The sequence below is a fragment of the Salvelinus fontinalis genome, chromosome 19, assembly GCF_029448725.1.
Source record: "Salvelinus fontinalis isolate EN_2023a chromosome 19, ASM2944872v1, whole genome shotgun sequence".
Lineage (NCBI taxonomy): Eukaryota > Metazoa > Chordata > Actinopteri > Salmoniformes > Salmonidae > Salvelinus > Salvelinus fontinalis.
This window is the reverse complement of record NC_074683.1, coordinates 40,324,545-40,344,084: the sequence shown is the minus strand read 5'-3', so window position 1 is coordinate 40,344,084 and position 19,540 is coordinate 40,324,545. Positions and strand designations below refer to the sequence as shown.

Sequence of the window (19,540 nt, the reverse complement as noted above, 5' to 3'; positions counted from 1 at the left end):
CCTCTTGATTAATTCACATGCCCCTGTATTTCTAAAAGACCCATTGGTTTATACATTATTTACACGTTAACTCAGTCCCATCTCCCGTTTCAGCCTTGGCGTTAGGACACCAGAACATATTTGCATAGATTCCAGGAGAGATCTATCTGGGCAAGTCTATCATTTCACAATACAGGAAGAAAGCATTGAAAAGTGAGAAAGAACAGCCGACAGACAATTTCCAGAAAATGAAACTTAAATCAAAATAGTTTGAAACTTAAATCTTAAAAAAATACAATACTGATGAGAACCATAAATCCATCCTCATCAGCTCATTGATTAGATAATCACAGTGAGATGTTCAACTCTCTTGTGGTCTCTTGCCATTTGGGAACAGTAACTACATCCTCTCCAACATACAAGTCTCCAATATAGTTTGAATATGACAGGCAGTAAATATAATAGGAAGTTAGGAAGTTACATCACAGGATCTTTTTCCAAACCTCGACTGCATGGCATTATGTGGAGTGGCTTGGCTGGCAGTTCCAGAGAGATGGCTGTATGAGTGAGAGAGATGCATGGCATTACGTGGAGTGGCTTGGCTGGCAGTTCCAGAGAGATGGCTGTATGAGTGAGAGAGATGCATGGCATTACGTGGAGTGGCTGACTGGCAGTTCCAGAGAGATGGCTGTATGAGTGAGAGAGATGCATGGCATTACGTGGAGTGGCTGACTGGCAGTTCCAGAGAGATGGCTGTATGAGTGAGAGAGAGGCATGGCATTACGTGGAGTGGCTGACTGGCAGTTCCAGAGAGATGGCTGTATGAGTGAGAGATGAATAGCTGAGGAAGACTACTGCCCCACACACACACATGACAAGACAAGACCTAGAAAGAGCTGAACATGCTCACGAATCACCAATCAATACAATTGAAAAAGTTGCATGAATTTCTTAAATTTACAATAAAAGGAAAATGAAAATGTTAACATGGTGACAACACCTGATCCAGCTACTGGCTGTAGCCACCCAGAAACCCAGATGTATTTAACTCAACACGTATTATAGGTTTGCGTTGTTGTGGCTGGGGGTTGCTTCAAGAGAACAGTGAACTGTCTAATAAAAGGACAGTGAAACGAACTCACACACCTTTAACAAGCAATTCTTTCACAGAAAAATATTCATACAACGTTAAAATCGGACTTAGAGTGACTGATTTGATGTCTGATCAAATGAAATAGATAACGGTTAAGAGATAATCATTTGGTCATTGCCAGGGTACAGTTCGTGACCTTAAAAAGGGGTCACCAACTGTAAAATCCTTTTTTTCTTGCACAATGTATTGAGACACAATAAAAATGAAACGAAAGGGACACAGTGGAGGTGAACGAACAGACAGAGCAGGTTTGGATGGACAGCTGAAGGGACGGATGGTGTTTTTGGAAAACACTGCAGTAATTTACTCTCTCCCTCCCTCTTCAACACAGAAACAGCTTGATTCTCTATTCTCAGTCTAGCACAGATTATCCAGAACCTACTTGTGGAACTAGCGACTTCTCATAGATTTTCTTGTTCATACATCTTTTTATTGAATTACTGTATTTTTTCCACTCTTCAAACATCTGTATGTAGCTGTTGAGGACTCGGGGAATATCGTCAATTCTGAAGATTCAATTCTGGAGAGTTATACATGCCCAGAATAAGAGTAACAGAGTTGGATATTAAGGGAACTATTGTAGCCACGGCTTTCATCAAACGTCAAAATCAAGAGTCGTACCTGTCGACCAGAGTTTTGGCATATCCATGTAAATTCTGACAGATGTTCTGAAAAAACAGTTGTTCCACTGACAGATCAGAGAGAATGTTGAGCCACGTTATTGACAACATAGAGGCGGGGTTAGAGATGGACTTTCACACACACACACACACACACACACACACACACACACTTAAAAACAACCTCAAACCCTAGATTAAAAAAACTTTTTAAAAAAGGAAATGAAAGTAATTAAAGTGTCTTGGCAAAGCTTCAAACACTGTGTGGGCGGCTAGCTTCTCAACACGATGCATACTAATCAATATTAGATCCACGGAAAAACACTGACATGGTTAAAGTTTCTACAGACTAGTTTCCCCAGAGAGAAGAAAAAGGTCACATCTTTAACTTGGTACCTCAGAATGACACCTTTTAGATATGTATATTACCTATGTAAGGTTAAGTATTACTGTTTAAGACCGCATCATGCTTAATTAGGCTAGCTCCAAGGTTATCATTAGCCTGAGTACCAGTCTCTTAGTTAGGCTAGCTCCAAGGTTATCATTAGCCTGAGTACCAGTCTCTTAGTTAGGCTAGCTCCAAGGTTATCATTAGCCTGAGTACCAGTCTCTTAGTTAGGCTAGCTCCAAGGTTATCGTTAGCCTGAGTACCCGTCTCTTAGTTAGGCTAGCTCCAAGGTTATCATTAGCCTGAGTACCAGTCTCTTAGTTAGGCTAGCTCCAAGGTTATCATTAGCCTGAGTACCAGTCTCTTAGTTAGGCTAGCTCCAAGGTTATCGTTAGCCTGAGTACCCGTCTCTTAGTTAGGCTAGCTCCAAGGTTATCATTAGCCTGGGTACCAGCCTCTAGCATATCCACTCCCTATACACAAATCAAATCAACATATTAATTGTCACGTAGACGTGTTCAGCAGACGTTATTGCAAAATACTCCATTTCATGTGCCAAAGATGGTAACGGCAAGGAGTGTAACGTTCGCTAAGAGAGACTGGTTTCTCAGACTAGGTTATCATGACAGTGCTTGTTAGGGTGTACACAGTTCTATGTTCCATTATAGAACGGTTGGGGTGACTGTTCTATGGTTCTATGTTCCATTATAGAACGGTTGGGGTGACTGTTCTATGGTTCTATGGATTCCATGTTCCTAGCCTAGGTGATAGATCTACAGTATCTTTCCCTTGCAACATCTCCTCCCCCCACCCCAACAGGAAGATAGCCAGCGTAAACTGATACTGACCCTTAGGACTGGGACCCTATTCTCCCAGGGTTTAGAGAGCCCCAAAAACAAACTGTGGAGCCTATTTCACACAACAACAGATTTGATGGACGGAACGTCAGTTTGGTTAATTGCAAACAGGAAACAAAATGTGATAAATGTAGTCACATTAAACAAAATGTAAAGCTTTTGTAGAGGAACCAATATTTCCCGAGGAAAACAAGGGTTTCTCCCAGTCTCAGACTACCGATGAACCTTCCCATCCTCTGTCCCACACTGAACCTTCAGAGGGGTAGACTCTACAAAGCAGGATCAACGAGTTAGCCAGCTAACTTTGATAAGCAACAAGAAATAACAATTGGTATTCTAATTCATTAATAAATCTAAACTTGGATACAAGTTTTGGCTGAGGTAATTAGACCATGCCAATTTCAAGGTTATCCTTCAATCAAAGGAAAACGTTTCAGAATATTTAGGCCTGGCTAACTCATTGATCCTGCTCTGTAGAGTCTACCGCTCTGGTTGCTTATCAAAGTTAGCTGGCTAACTCATTGATCCTGCTCTGTAGAGTCTACCCCTCTGGTTGCTTATCAAAGTTAGCTGGCTAACTCATTGATCCTGCTTTGTAGAGTCTACCTCTCTGGTTGCTTATCAAAGTTAGCTGGATAACTCATTGATCCTGCTTTGTAGTACACACACCTTTTAGCACTGCAGTGTTTTATATACAACAGAACAGAAACACAGCCTTTCCTATGGCAACACCTGGTGCATAACCAAATAGACTGGCAACACCTGGTGCATAACCAAATAGACTGGCAACACCTGGTGCATAACCAAATAGACTGGCAACACCTGGTGCATAACCAAATAGACTGGCAACACCGGGTGCATGACCAAATAGACTGGCAACACCAGGTGCATGACCAAATAGACTGGCAACACCAGGTGCATGACCAAATAGACTGGCAACACCTGGTGCATGACCAAATAGACTGGCAACACCAGGTGCATGACCAAATAGACTGGCAACACCGGGTGCATGACCAAATAGACTGGCAACACCAGGTGCATAACCAAATAGACTGGCAACACCAGGTGCATAACCAAATAGACTGGCAACACCGGGTGCATAACCAAATAGACTGGCAACACCGGGTGCATGACCAAATAGACTGGCAACACCAGGTGCATGACCAAATAGACTGGCAACACCAGGTGCATGACCAAATAGACTGGCAACACCGGGTGCATGACCAAATAGACTGGCAACACCGGGTGCATGACCAAATAGACTGGCAACCCCAGGTGCATGACCAAATAGACTGGCAACACCGGGTGCATGACCAAATAGACTGGCAACACCGGGTGCATGACCAAATAGACTGGCAACACCGGGTGCATGACCAAATAGACTGGCAACACCGGGTGCATGACCAAATAGACTGGCAACACCTGGTGCATAACCAAATAGACTGGCAACACCAGGTGCATAACCAAATAGACTGGCAACACCGGGTGCATAACCAAATAGACTGGCAACACCGGGTGCATAACCAAATAGACTGGCAACACCGGGTGCATGACCAAATAGACTGGCAACACCGGGTGCATGACCAAATAGACTGGCAACACCGGGTGCATGACCAAATAGACTGGCAACACCTGGTGCATAACCAAATAGACTGGCAACACCAGGTGCATAACCAAATAGACTGGCAACACCGGGTGCATGACCAAATAGACTGGCAACACCAGGTTCATAACCAAATAGACTGGCAACACCAGGTGCATAACCAAATAGACTGGCAACACCAGGTGCATAACCAAATAGACTGGCAACACCAGGTGCATAACCAAATAGACTGGCAACACCAGGTGCATAACCAAATAGACTGGCAACACCAGGTGCATAACCAAATAGACTGGCAACACCTGGTGCATGACCAAATAGACTGGCAACACCAGGTGCATGACCAAATAGACTGGCAACACCGGGTGCATGACCAAATAGACTGGCAACACCTGGTGCATAACCAAATAGACTGGCAACACCTGGTGCATAACCAAATAGACTGGCAACACCGGGTGCATAACCAAATAGACTGGCAACACCTGGTGCATAACCAAATAGACTGGCAACACCGGGTGCATAACCAAATAGACTGGCAACACCAGGTGCATGACCAAATAGACTGGCAACACCGGGTGCATGACCAAATAGACTGGCAACACCGGGTGCATGACCAAATAGACTGGCAACACCAGGTGCATAACCAAATAGACTGGCAACACCGGGTGCATAACCAAATAGACTGGCAACACCGGGTGCATGACCAAATAGACTGGCAACACCAGGTGCATAACCAAATAGACTGGCAACACCGGGTGCATAACCAAATAGACTGGCAACACCGGGTGCATGACCAAATAGACTGGCAACACCGGGTGCATGACCAAATAGACTGGCAACACCAGGTGCATAACCAAATAGACTGGCAACACCGGGTGCATGACCAAATAGACTGGCAACACCGGGTGCATGACCAAATAGACTGGCAACACCAGGTGCATGAACATAGAATGCACGTCGCTCCCACATGGCATTGATAATAGGTCTTAAAAATATTTCATTTATAAATAAAAACAAACAATTAAAACTAAAATGATAAAACATGAACAGAGGTTGAAAATACAAATATCACAATCCACTTTAGTTTTCCAGTACACAGTACGGGGGGGGGTCCTTTCTCTTGTCACCCCCCTTTTCCAGACCACCTCCTCTCCCCCCTCCCTGTTAAATCTCACAAGCTGAGGTGATGAGTTTAAAAACAAACAAAAAAGGTTTTTTTCTTCTTGAGATGCTCTGAGCCCATTGGTCAGTTCCCTTCCTGTTGTATCCACTACAGTGGAGACGATCAAAGCGGAATATCAGAGTTTACTTAACCAATTAATTCTGTAACGAACAGGGAACATTTAACGTTGTGGCTCTTTTTTTTTTTGTTGTTGTCAGATTTTCTAAAAGACGGAAGCTTTAACATGTCTGATGAGCATCATTCACTAGAGGGGAGAGTGGAAAGAGCGGACTCTGCACCATGTACATATGTGGTGCTGCTCTACACTACCACCCTGCTACAGACCACTCTCCAAGATCTATTGACATTTAGTGTGTGTATATATATATATATATATTCCATTTCCATTCTTGATTTCACATTGTCCGAATGAACTGTCCCCCCTCCCTCTCGTCTCTTCACTGCAGCCCTCAGCCCAATCAGTGGTTCACTTTGCCCCCTGCAGGTGGAAGGGAGTAAATGGTAGCTGTACCATGAGGTCAGGGCCCACGGTCACAGTGTCCTAGAGAAGGAGGGCTGATCTAGGATCTGTCCCATATACGGTCACAGTGTCCTAGAGAAGGAGGGCTGATCTAGGATCTGTCCCATATACGGTCACAGTGTCCTAGAGAAGGAGGGCTGATCTAGGATCTGTCCCATATACGGTCACAGTGTCCTAGAGAAGGAGGGCTGATCTAGGATCTGTCCCATATACGGTCACAGTGTCCTAGAGAAGGAGGGCTGATCTAGGATCTGTCCCATATACGGTCACAGTGTCCTAGAGAAGGAGGGCTGATCTAGGATCTGTCCCATACACGGTCACAGTGTCCTAGAGAAGGAGGGCTGATCTAGGATCTGTCCCATATACGGTCACAGTGTCCTAGAGAAGGAGGGCTGATCTAGGATCTGTCCCATATACGGTCACAGTGTCCTAGAGAAGGAGGGCTGATCTAGGATCTGTCCCATATACGGTCACAGTGTCCTAGAGAAGGAGGGCTGATCTAGGATCTGTCCCATATACGGTCACAGTGTCCTAGAGAAGGAGGGCTGATCTAGGATCTGTCCATACAATCTTATTCATTATGATGTAAAAGTCTAAACCGATGCTAGTTCACCGTCAGTCTACCTGTCCTCTCCTAACCACTGTCTCGTGTCAGTCTACCTGTCCTACAATAACCACTGTCTCTTGTGTCAGTCTACCTGTCTGATTCTAACCACTGTCTTGTGTCAGTCTACCTGTCCTATAATAACCACTGTCTCTTGTGTCAGTCTACCTGTCCGATTCTAACCACTGTCTCTTGTCAGTCTACCTGTCTGATTCTAACCACTGTCTTGTGTCAGTCTACCTGTCCTATAATAACCACTGTCTCTTGTGTCAGTCTACCTGTCCGATTCTAACCACTGTCTTGTGTCAGTCTACCTGTCTGATTCTAACCACTGTCTCTTGTGTCAGTCTACCTGTCTGATTCTAACCACTGTCTCGTGTCAGTCTACCTGTCTGATTCTAACCACTGTCTCGTGTCAGTCTACCTGTCCTATCCTAATCAGTCTGTATGTCCTATCTGTCTATCCTATCCTGTCGGTCTGTCGTCAGTCTACCTGTCCTGTCTGTCTTGTGGCAGACTACCTGTCCTATCCTAATCAGTGTACCTGCTCTGTCTGTTTTTTGTGTCAGTCTACCGGTCATAACCTGTCTGTCTGTCGGTCTACCTGTCATATCCTGTCTGTCTGTGTCAGTCTACCTGCCCTATCCTAACCCCTGTCTGTCTTTTAGATGCTTTGTGGAGACAGGCCCAGACGTCATGTACACTAGATTTAACAACGGTGGAAAAACTAACTCCAGACAACGCTTACAACCAATCCAATTCTTCTCAATCTTCTGGGAGGAGGGTTGAAATTAGGTTGCAACCTTTAGTGTCACTCTGGAGGAAGGGCATGGAGACAGCATCACTCCTCAGTGTCGTGGCTCTGGAGGAAGGGCAAGGAGCCAGACAGCATCACTCCTCAGTGTCGTGTCTCTAGAAGAAGGGCAAGGAGACAGCATCACTCCTCAGTGTCGTGGCTCTGGAGGAAGGGCATGGAGTCAGCATCACTCCTCAGTGTCGTGGCTCTGGAGGAAGGGCAAGGAGACAGCATCACTCCTCAGTGTCGTGGCTCTGGAGGAAGGGCAAGGAGACAGCATCACTCCTCAGTGTCGTGTCTCTTGAGGAAGGGCAAGGAGACAGACAGCATCACTCCTTAGTGTCGTGGCTCTGGAGGAAGGGCAAGGAGACAGACAGCATCATTCCTCAGTGTCGTGGCTCTGGAGGAAGGGCAAGGAGCCAGACAGCATCACTCCTCAGTGTCGTGTCTCTAGAAGAAGGGCAAGGAGACAGCATCACTCCTCAGTGTCGTGGCTCTGGAGGAAGGGAATGGAGTCAGCATCACTCCTCAGTGCCGTGGCTCTGGAGGAAGGGCAAGGAGACAGCATCACTCCTCTGTGTCGTGGCTCTGGAGGAAGGGCATGGAGACAGACAGCATCACTCCTCAGTGTCGTGGCTCTGGAGGAAGGGCATGGAGACAGACAGCATCACTCCTCAGTGTCGTGGCTCTGGAGGAAGGGCATGGAGACAGACAGCATCACTCCTCAGTGTCGTGGCTCTGGAGGAAGGGCAAGGAGACAGCATCACTCCTCAGTATCGTGGCTCTGGAGGAAGGGCATGGAGACAGCGTGCTCCTGGGCCAGAGCGGCCAGCTCCTTGAGGAACTCAGAGAAGATGACGGCGCAGTAGACGGCGTTCTTCACCCTCAGAGCCTCTGCCTGCTTCTCCAGCCCCGACGCCCCTGACCCGCCCCGGAACAGGGCACTGTGCAGCGATTGGCCGCCGTCTCGTACGTGGGCCAGGGCGAGCTGGGCGGCGTGGCGTGCCCGCGTGGGGCTATTGGTGTGGCGAAGGATCAGGTCGCCTAGTGAGGGTTTCCGGCTCTTCACTGGAGAATAGATAGAGACACAGCATGTGATTAGGACAGGACAGGTAGACTGCCACCAGACAGACAGGACAGGTAGACTGGCACCAGACAGACATGACAGGTAGACTGCCACCAGACAGACATGACAGGTAGACTGCCACCAGACAGACATGACAGGTAGACTGGCACCAGACAGACATGACAGGTAGACTGGCACCAGACAGACATGACAGGTAGACTGGCACCAGACAGACATGACAGGTACACTGGCACCAGACAGACATGACAGGTACACTGGCACCAGACAGACATGACAGGTACACTGGCACCAGACAGACATGACAGGTACACTGGCACCAGACAGACAGGACAGGTAGACTGACACCAGACAGACAGGACAGGTACACTGACACCAGACACATGATAGGACAGGTAGACTGACAAAGACAGGATAGGTACACTGACAAAAGACAGACAGGATAGGACAGGTAGACTGACAGACAGGATAGGCGGATGGACGCAACAGACAGTGGTTAGGATAGGACAGGTACCCTGACAAAAGACACATGATAGGACAGGGAAACTGACACAGACAGGATGTGACAGATAGACTGACAAATACATACAGAGGTTAGGACATGTAGACTTACACGACAGGCAGTGGTTAGGATAGGACAGGTAGAATGACCCAACAGACAGATAGTCGCTGGGTCAGTCTACCCAGCGACTATCCACTGCCTGTCGGGTCAGTCTACCTGTCCTAATCACTGTCTGTCGGGCCAGTCTACCTGCCCTAATCACTGTCTGTCGGGCCAGTCTACCTGCCCTATCCTGTCTGTCATTCTACCTGTCCATCTTTTGTCAGAAGACCTGTTCTATTCTAACCAATGTCTGTTGGGTCAGTCTACCTGTCCTATCCTAACAGACAGACAGGATAGGACAAGTAGACTGACAATACAGAAAGGATCGGACAGGGAGACTGACAAAAGATGGACAGGTAGAATGACAGACAGGATAGGTAGACAGGGTAGGACAAGTGAGACAACGGGATAGCTGGACTGACACAAAATACAGAAAGGATGGGACAGGTAGACTGACAAAAGACAGACAGGTAGACAGGACAGGACGACTGATAACAGACAGGCGGGATAGGACAGGTAGACTGATAACAGACAGGCAGGATAGGACAGGTAGACTGATAACAGACAGGCAGGATAGGACAGGTAGACTGATAACAGACAGGCAGGATAGGACAGGTAGACTGATAACAGACAGGCAGGATAGGACAGGTAGACGGATAACAGACAGGCAGGATAGGACAGGTAGACTGATAACAGACAGGATAGGACAGGTAGACTGATAACAGACAGGATAGGACAGGAAGACTGATAACAGACAGGATGGGACAGGTAGACTGATAACAGACAGGATAGGACAGGTAGACTGATAACAGACAGGATAGGACGGGTAGACTGATAACAGACAGGATAGGACAGGTAGACTGATAACAGACAGGATAGGACAGGTGGACTGATAACAGACAGGATAGGACAGGTAGACTGATAACAGACAGGATAGGACAGGTAGACTGATAACAGACAGGATAGGACAGGTAGACTGATAACAGAAGAGAAGTAAATGACCCAAAACATGTCAAACCTCAATTTTTTTATTTTTTTACTATTAATTTTTTTCCTCTCGCTTTTACCCCTTTTTCTTCCGAATATCCAATTGGTAGTTCAAGTCTTGTTCCATCGCTGCAACTCCCCTTACGAGGCTGAAGTCGAGAGCCACGCGCTCTCCAAAACACGACCCTGCCAAGCCGCACTGCTTCTTGACACACTGCTCGCTTAACCCGGAAGCCAGACGCACCAATGTGTCGGAGGAAACACTGTCCAGCTGTCGACCGAAGTCAGAGTGCAGACGCCCGGGCCGCCACAAGGAGTTGCTAGAGCGTGATGGGACAAGGAAATCCCGTCGCCGGGCCAAACCCTCCCCTAACCCGGACGACGCCGGGCCAAACCCTCCCCTAACCCGGACGACGCCGGGCCAAACCCTCCCCTAACCCGGACGACGCCGGGCCAAACCCTCCCCTAACCCGGACGACGCCGGGCCAAACCCTCCCCTAACCCGGACGACGGCGGGCCAAACCCTCCCCTAACCCGGACGACGCCGGGCCAAACCCTCGCCTAACCCGGACGACGCCGGGCCAAACCCTCGCCTAACCCGGACGACGCCGGGCCAAACCCTCGCCTAACCCGGACGACGCCGGGCCAAACCCTCGCCTAACCCGGACGACGCCGGGCCAAACCCTCCCCTAACCCGGACGACGCCGGGCCAAACCCTCGCCTAACCCGGACGACGCCGGGCCAAACCCTCGCCTAACCCGGACGACGGCGGCCCAAACCCTCGCCTAACCCGGACGTCGGCGGGCCAAACCCTCCCCTAACACCCGGACGACGCCGGGCCAAACCCTCCCCTAACCCGGACGACGCCGGGCCAAACCCTCCCCTAACCCGGACGACGGCGGGCCAAACCCTCCCCTAACCCGGACGTCGGCGGCCCAAACCCTCCCCGTGCTTTTGACTGCTGCGCTGCTGTGCCATCTGACAGACGCAGATATAGACAAGGTTTCATTATTTAATTACATTTTTTTAACCTTTATTTAAATTAGGCAAGTCAGTTAAGAACAAATTCTTATTTACAATGATGGTCTACCCCGGGCAAACCCGGACGACGCTGGGACAATTGAGCGCCGCCATATTGGACTCCCAATCACAGCCGGTTGTGATACAGCCTGGATTTGAACCAGAGTGTCTGTAGTGACGCCTCTATCACCGAGATGCAGTGTCTTAGACCGCCACTCGGCTGCCTTCAACCGTTTTGTTTATGTGGCCAGAACACAGACAGGTCCGTTTGAGCCTGATTCACCCTGGTGAGGAGATGGGCGTCTTGATAAAATGTAATAAGCTCATCTGCTGCCTACCCTATTCAGTAACCCTGTGAACAGAACAGATGACCCAATTTCCCACAATCACAGCCTGTCTGCATTATTCATTCTCTCTAGCCCACCAATGGGCTACTGTACACTGTGTGTGTGTCTGTCTGCATGTGTCCGTGGTCCTCTCACTCACCCAGAGAATCAGAGCGTCGCAGTGTGGGCATCCCCATGGGTGAGTCCGCCCAATCCACCTTGCCCCTGGCAGCCAGGTAGCGCTGGGCTTTCTTCAGCATGGCAGGGAAATCCTCATGGGACGCTGCAAACGTCTCGATGCGGTTCTTCACTGAGCCCAGGACCTGAGGGAGAGAGAGAGAAGAGAGATGAGGCAGGGGAGAGAGAGAGAAGAGAGATAGGAGGCAGGGGAGAGAGAGAGAAGAGAGAGGAGGCAGGGGAGAGAGAGAGAGATAGGAGGCAGGGGAGAGAGAGAGAAGAGAAATGAGGCAGGGGAGAGAGAGAGAGAGAAGAGAGATAGGAGGCAGGGGAGAGAGAGAGAGAGAAGAGAGATAGGAGGCAGGGGAGAGAGAGAGAAGAGAGATAGGAGGCAGGGGAGAGAGAGAGAAGAGAGATAGGAGGCAGGGGAGAGAGAGAGAAGAGAGATAGGAGGCAGGGGAGAGAGAGAGAGAGAAATGAGGCAGGGGAGAGAGAGAGAAGAGAGATAGGAGGCAGGGGAGAGAGAGAGAGAAGAGAGATGAGGCAGGGGAGAGAGAGAGAGAGAAGAGAGATGAGGCAGGGGAGAGAGAGAGAGAGAAGAGAGATGAGGCAGGGGAGAGAGAGAGAAGAGAGATGAGGCAGGGGAGGGAGAGAGAGAGAAGAGAGATAGGAGGCAGGGGAGAGAGAGAGAGATAGGAGGCAGGGGAGAGAGAGAGAAGAGAAATGAGGCAGGGGAGAGAGAGAAGAGAGATAGGAGGCAGGGGAGAGAGAGAGAGAAGAGAGATAGGAGGCAGGGGAGAGAGAGAGAAGAGAGATAGGAGGCAGGGGAGAGAGAGAGAAGAGAGATAGGAGGCAGGGGAGAGAGAGAGAAGAGAGATAGGAGGCAGGGGAGAGAGAGAGAGAGAAGAGAGATGAGGCAGGGGAGAGAGAGAGAAGAGAGATAGGAGGCAGGGGAGAGAGAGAGAAGAGAGATAGGAGGCAGGGGAGAGAGAGAGAGAAGAGAGATGAGGCAGGGGAGAGAGAGAGAGAGAAGAGAGATGAGGCAGGGGAGAGAGAGAGAGAGAAGAGAGATGAGGCAGGGGAGAGAGAGAGAAGAGAGATGAGGCAGGGGAGGGAGAGAGAGAGAAGAGAGATGAGGCAGGGGAGAGAGAGAGAGAGAAGAGAGATGAGGCAGGGGAGAGAGAGAGAGAGATAGGAGGCAGGGGAGAGAGAGAGAAGAGAGATAGGAGGCAGGGGAGAGAGAGAGAGAAGAGAGATAGGAGGCAGGGGAGAGAGAGAGAAGAGAGATAGGAGGCAGGGGAGAGAGAGAGAAGAGAGATAGGAGGCAGGGGAGAGAGAGAGAAGAGAGATAGGAGGCAGGGGAGAGAGAGAGAGAGAAGAGAGATGAGGCAGGGGAGAGAGAGAGAAGAGAGATAGGAGGCAGGGGAGAGAGAGAGAAGAGAGATAGGAGGCAGGGGAGAGAGAGAGAGAAGAGAGATAGGAGGCAGGGGAGAGAGAGAGAAGAGAGATAGGAGGCAGGGGAGAGAGAGAGAAGAGAGATAGGAGGCAGGGGAGAGAGAGAGAAGAGAGATAGGAGGCAGGGGAGAGAGAGAGAAGAGAGATAGGAGGCAGGGGAGAGAGAGAGAAGAGAGATGAGGCAGGGGAGAGAGAGAGAGATAGGAGGCAGGGGAGAGAGAGAGAGAAGAGAGATAGGAGGCAGGGGAGAGAGAGAGAAGAGAGATAGGAGGCAGGGGAGAGAGAGAGAAGAGAGATAGGAGGCAGGGGAGAGAGAGAGAAGAGAGATAGGAGGCAGGGGAGAGAGAGAGAAGAGAGATAGGAGGCAGGGGAGAGAGAGAGAAGAGAGATAGGAGGCAGGGGAGAGAGAGAGAGAGAAGAGAGATGAGGCAGGGGAGAGAGAGAGAGAGAAGAGAGATGAGGCAGGGGAGAGAGAGAGAGAAGAGAGATGAGGCAGGGGAGAGAGAGAGAGAAGAGAGATGAGGCAGGGGAGAGAGAGAGAGAAGAGAGATGAGGCAGGGGAGAGAGAGAGAGAAGAGAGATGAGGCAGGGGAGAGAGAGAGAGAAGAGAGATGAGGCAGGGGAGAGAGAGAGGAGGTAGGGGAGAGAGAGAGAGGAGAGAGAGGAGGCAGGGGAGAGAGAGAGGAGGCAGGGGAGTGAAGCAAGGTTAGGGAACATAGTGATCCTTCCTATCAGTATGACATGCTGACCAGTCCCTCGTTCACGTGCACCACCACGCGCATGTTGATTTTGTCCACCGACACCAGACGTGACCAGGAAACGCAGGTTGAAATACCAAAACAAACTCTGAACCAACTAAATGAATTTGGGGACAGGTCAAAAAGCATTGAACATTCATGTCCATTTCTCTAGCTTGTTGTTGCTAGCTCATTTTGTCCTGGGGTATAAACATTGGGTTGATATTTTACCTGAAATGCACAAGGTCCTCTACTCCGCCAATTAATCCACGGATAAAAGGGGAAACAGTTTGTGTCTAGTAATCTCTCCTCCTTCAGGCTTCTTCTTCTTCTGTGGACTTAAAGTTGGTTGCCAACCGCCATATAAAGGTACATTACCACCACCAATTGTACTGGAGTTTGGACCTCAGTTCCTCTTTCAATCACCCAAGTGGGTATATGCTCCTAACAACCAATGAGATGGGAGAAGGCGGGACTTAGAATCCAGTTCTATTTCAGCACCTGGCTATGCAGACGCTCGTTGACGAGCTCGAGCAGTGTGGGTGCAATGTTTGAATTACATGTACATTTATTTTTCAACGCTCACGCACTTGACGCTAGCGGTGTGGTCAGCATATGGAGAGACTTGACGCTGGGTTAGAGTTAGGGAACGCAGTGATACTTACTACCTGTATGAGAGACTTGACGCTGGGTTAGAGTTAGGGAACGCAGTGATACTTCCTACCTGTATGAGAGACTTGACGCTGGGTTAGAGTTAGGGAACGCAGTGATACTTCCTACCTGTATAAGAGACTTGACGCTGGGTTAGAGTTAGGGAACGCAGTGATACTTCCTACCTGTATGAGAGACTTGACGCTGGGCTGGAACACCATGTTGGTGTTGAGGAGGAAAGATCGGAGCAGGGGCTGAGGGTAGCAGGCAAGCTGGCCCAGAATACCCGTCAACAGAATGTTTACATACAGAGAGTTCTGGAGCATGTTTTCCAGCTTGGCAAACAGAACCACCATGAACGGACCTGCAGGGGGGGGCAAGAGAGAGGGAGAGATATTTTGTTTATTTGAAACAGGGACAAAATGTACAACAAAACACACGTCTCAGAAGTGAGAAGTGATACGTTGCACCAGATTTAGCGAACAGTTCATTTACTGAACTCCATGCGGGAGGAACAGGGAGCGAGGAAGAGAACGGGAAGGAGAGCGAGGAAGAGAACGGGAAGGAGAGCGAGGAAGAGAACGGGAAGGAGAGCGAGGAAGAGAACGGGAAGGAGAGCGAGGAAGAGAACGGGAAGGAGACCGAGGAGAGCGAGGAAGAGAACGGGAAGGAGACCGAGGAGAGCGAGGAAGAGAACGGGAAGGAGACAGAGGAGAGCGAGGAAGAGAACGGGAAGGAGACAGAGGAGAGCGAGGAAGAGAACGGGAAGGAGACAGAGGAGAGCGAGGAAGAGAACGGGAAGGAGACAGAGGAGAGCGAGGAAGAGAACGGGAAGGAGACAGAGGAGAGCGAGGAAGAGAACGGGAAGGAGACAGAGGAGAGCGAGGAAGAGAACGGGAAGGAGACAGAGGAGAGCGAGGAAGAGAACGGGAAGGAGACAGAGGAGAGCGAGGAAGAGAACGGGAAGGAGACCGAGGAGAGCGAGGAAGAGAACGGGAAGGAGACCGAGGAGAGCGAGGACGAGAACGGGAAGGAGACCGAGGGGAGCGAGGAAGAGAACGGGAAGGAGACCGAGGGGAGCGAGGAAGAGAACGGGAAGGAGACCGAGGAGAGCGAGGAAGAGAACGGGAAGGAGACCGAGGAGAGCGAGGAAGAGAACGGGAAGGCGACCGAGGAAGAGAACGGGAAGGAGACCGAGGAAGAGAACGGGAAGGAGACCGAGGAAGAGAACGGGAAGGAGAGCGAGGAAGAGAACGGGAAGGAGACCGAGGAGAGCGAGGAAGAGAACGGGAAGGAGACCGAGGAGAGCGAGGAAGAGAACGGGAAGGAGACCGAGGAGAGCGAGGAAGAGAACGGGAAGGAGACCGAGGAGAGCGAGGAAGAGAACGGGAAGGAGACCGAGGAGAGCGAGGAAGAGAACGGGAAGGAGACCGAGGAGAGCGAGGAAGAGAACGGGAAGGAGACCGAGGAGAGCGAGGAAGAGAACGGGAAGGAGACCGAGGAGAGCGAGGAAGAGAACGGGAAGGAGACCGAGGAGAGCGAGGAAGAGAACGGGAAGGAGACAGAGGAGAGCGAGGAAGAGAACGGGAAGGAGACCGAGGAGAGCGAGGAAGAGAACGGGAAGGAGACAGAGGAGAGCGAGGAAGAGAACGGGAAGGAGACAGAGGAGAGCGGGGAAGAGAACGGGAAGGAGACAGAAGGGAGCGAGGAAGAAAACGGGAAGGAGACAGAGGAGAGCGAGGAAGAGAAAGGGAAGGAGACCGAGGAGAGCGAGGAAGAGAAAGGGAAGGAGAGCGAGGAAGAGAACGGGAAGGAGACAGAGGAGAGCGAGGAAGAGAACGGGAAGGAGACAGAGGAGAGCGAGGAAGAGAACGGGAAGGAGACCGAGGAGAGCGAGGAAGAGAACGGGAAGGAGACAGAGGAGAGCGAGGAAGAGAACGGGAAGGAGACAGAGGAGAGCGAGGAAGAGAAAGGGAAGGAGACAGGGGAGCGAGGGAGAGAACGGGAAGGAGAGCGAGGAAGAGAACGGGAAGGAGACAGGAGAGAGAGGAAGAGAAAGGGGAGGAGACAGAGGAGAGCGAGGAATAGAACGGGAAGGAGACAGAGGAGAGTGAGGAAGAGAACGGGAAGGAGACAGAGGAGAGCGAGGAAGAGAACGGGAAGGAGACAGAGGAGAGCGAGGAAGAGAAAGGGAAGGAGACAGAGGAGAGCGAGGGAGAGAACGGGAAGGAGACAGAGGAGAGCGAGGAAGAGAACGGGAAGGAGACAGAGGAGAGCGAGGAAGAGAAAGGGAAGGAGACAGAAGGGAGCGAGGAAGAGAACGGGAAGGAGACAGAGGAGAGCGAGGAAGAGAACGGGAAGGAGACAGAGGAGAGCGAGGAAGAGAAAGGGGAGGAGACAGAGGAGAGCGAGGAATAGAACGGGAAGGAGACAGAGGAGAGCGAGGAAGAGAACGGGAAGGAGACAGAGGAGAGCGAGGAAGAGAAAGGGAAGGAGACAGAGGGGAGCGAGGGAGAGAAAGGGAAGGAGACAGAGGAGAGCGAGGGAGAGAGAATGTAGGGAGGGAAGGTGTACATGCACACTAATGGAAGTCAAGATCCAAAAAAAACAGGCAAGACTAAATATCAAAAGGAAGCAACCGTCTATATTAACTTCCTGTGCAACGTCAAACATCAACAGAGCCAACCAAGTCAAGAGAGTCAACCAAAAGAAAACATTAAACCAACATCAAAATAATTAAATAATGGAACAGCATCCGACCTCGAGCACCAGCTCAAAATATACTAACATCTTAACACACATAAGCAAGTAAACAGCAGATAAACGGTAGACAATAGACACAAAAACCCTTCTGTTTTCTGGTGGTCTTTCTCACCTGTGTAGGGCTGAGTGGATGGTTGTCCTAGAGGCCTGGCAGGGCTGAACACCCCCACAACGCCAGCCCCTACCCCGCTCCCCATCAGGTCAGCATCCAGGGGAGAGGGGGGCGGTGGTTCCTCTGAGTGGGGGTCTCTGGTGGTCTCCTCCAGCTGTCTGAGCAACCCCACCCCTCTGCTCCTCTCCCTCACTCTCTCCTCCAGCTCCCGGAGTTCCTGGGTGAAGGCCTCGATGCTGATGCCCTGGCCGTTGGAGTCCCCAGGCCCCTGCTGGCCCCCCTCCCCAGGCCCATCCAGGAGCTCAGAGATCAGTCGCTCCACTGCTTCTGACTGGTTAAAGAGCATTGCCTCTGGAGGTCTCGATCCAGGGCCGGGTGCTGCAGCATGGAGGGTCAGCCTGTCGTTGGAGGAGTTGGTACGGGGTTCTGAGAGCAGTGGAGCAGACTGAGTCTGGGCGTGACTCGGTTTGTGTGGTGGAAGACCTCTGGAGCTTTCCGCAGCCCCACTCCCATTCCCTTCACTGTATAAGCCTTGTAGGGACCCGCAGGACTGGGCAGGGCAGGCACCCACCCCCCCGTTCTGACTAGAGTCCCCCCCAGCAGGGTGCCGCTGCTCGCCCAACTCTCTCTTCACCTTCTTAACCTCCATCCCTCCATCCTGGCTGTCCCTACACCCGTCCCCCTGCCCCCCCAACAACGTCCCATTGATGATGGCCTGCTGAGGGCCCTTGGTGGGGGCGGAGTGGTGGTGGGGAGCAGCGGAGGGGTCAGGGAGGAAGGCAGAATCAGGAGGGAGATGGAGAGGTTTGGGGAGGGGGACATCCTCTCTCTGCAGGCTGCGTTTCTTGGTGCGGGGTGTGAGGCTGATACAGCTGTTCTTACCGATGGTGACGTCCCACTCTCCACTGTCTCTCTCTGTACTGGACCACTCTGACCGCGCTGCTGCCACCACCGCTGCCCTCTGCTGTCCGGGGGAGGTACTACCTCCATTTCCTCCTCCACCCTGCTGGAAGGAGAAGTGCTCTGGGAACATGGCCAGGGAGGGGTTGGAGGTGGGGGGCGGGGGCGGTAGAGGGGCCGTGTTGGGTGAGGGGTCCTCTCCGTCGTAGGGGGCTGACCAGTTCCGGCAGGCCCAGGAGCACAGCTCTACCCCCCTACGGGCGTCCCTGAGGTACTCCAGGTACCCCGACTCCCAGTCCAGCCCGTCTGGGACGGGGTGCATGGGGCTATCTGGGGACAGGGGGGTGTTGGGGCCGGCACCAGGCGACGAAGGGACCGTCTCGGTGGGGGAGGGGGTGGAGGGCCCTCCTCCAGTGCTCTGCTGGCGCATGAACAGGGCCAAGCGGGACGGAGTGCTGGGTTTGTGGTGTACTGGAGACTCTGAGCTGGGACTGTTCAGGACTACAGACAGACAGGGAGAAACAGACAGACAGACAGACAGAGAGGGAGAAACAGGCAGACAGAGGCAGACAGACAGGAAGACAGAGGGCGACAGACAGACAGGGAGGGAGAAACAGACAGACAGACAGGGAGGGAGAAACAGGCAGACAGACAGACAGACAGAGACAGGCAGACAGACAGGCAGACAGAGAGGGCGACAGACAGACAGAGGGCGACAGACAGACAGAGGGCGACAGACAGACAGAGGGCGACAGACAGGGAGAAACAGACAGGCAGACAGACAGAGACACATTAGTCATGGTTCTACTTTATGTAGATACAAATTTACAACATTGAGATATAAATCTTATAAATCTAAGTAGTGAGTCAAACATGAGGCGTTGTGTAACATAATGCAACTTACAAATAAAAATCATTTTTTAAATATGCCCATATAGTTTCCTTTTATTTTGTATTATTTCATAATATATTGAATTTGGCTTTTCCTACTATTGCCCATAGAAACACATTAAATAACACATTC

At 50.8% G+C, this 19,540-nt stretch overlaps 1 protein-coding gene across 2 annotated transcripts in view; it reads right to left on the bottom strand.

The window, feature by feature from the left end:
* Nucleotides 1-8,463: 8,463 nt before the first annotated feature.
* LOC129816733 (FHF complex subunit HOOK interacting protein 1B-like) overlaps nucleotides 8,464-19,540 on the bottom strand; it is a 39,494-nt gene continuing 28,417 nt past the window's right edge. For both annotated transcript variants that reach the window (XM_055871551.1, XM_055871552.1), the window contains 4 exons: nucleotides 17,617-19,017; nucleotides 14,927-15,105; nucleotides 11,882-12,044; nucleotides 8,464-8,768 (listed from right to left, as the gene is read on the bottom strand). In XM_055871551.1, coding sequence (XP_055727526.1) covers nucleotides 8,464-8,768; nucleotides 11,882-12,044; nucleotides 14,927-15,105; nucleotides 17,617-19,017 — 2,048 coding nt within the window. The remainder of the gene's footprint in view (nucleotides 8,769-11,881; nucleotides 12,045-14,926; nucleotides 15,106-17,616; nucleotides 19,018-19,540) is intronic.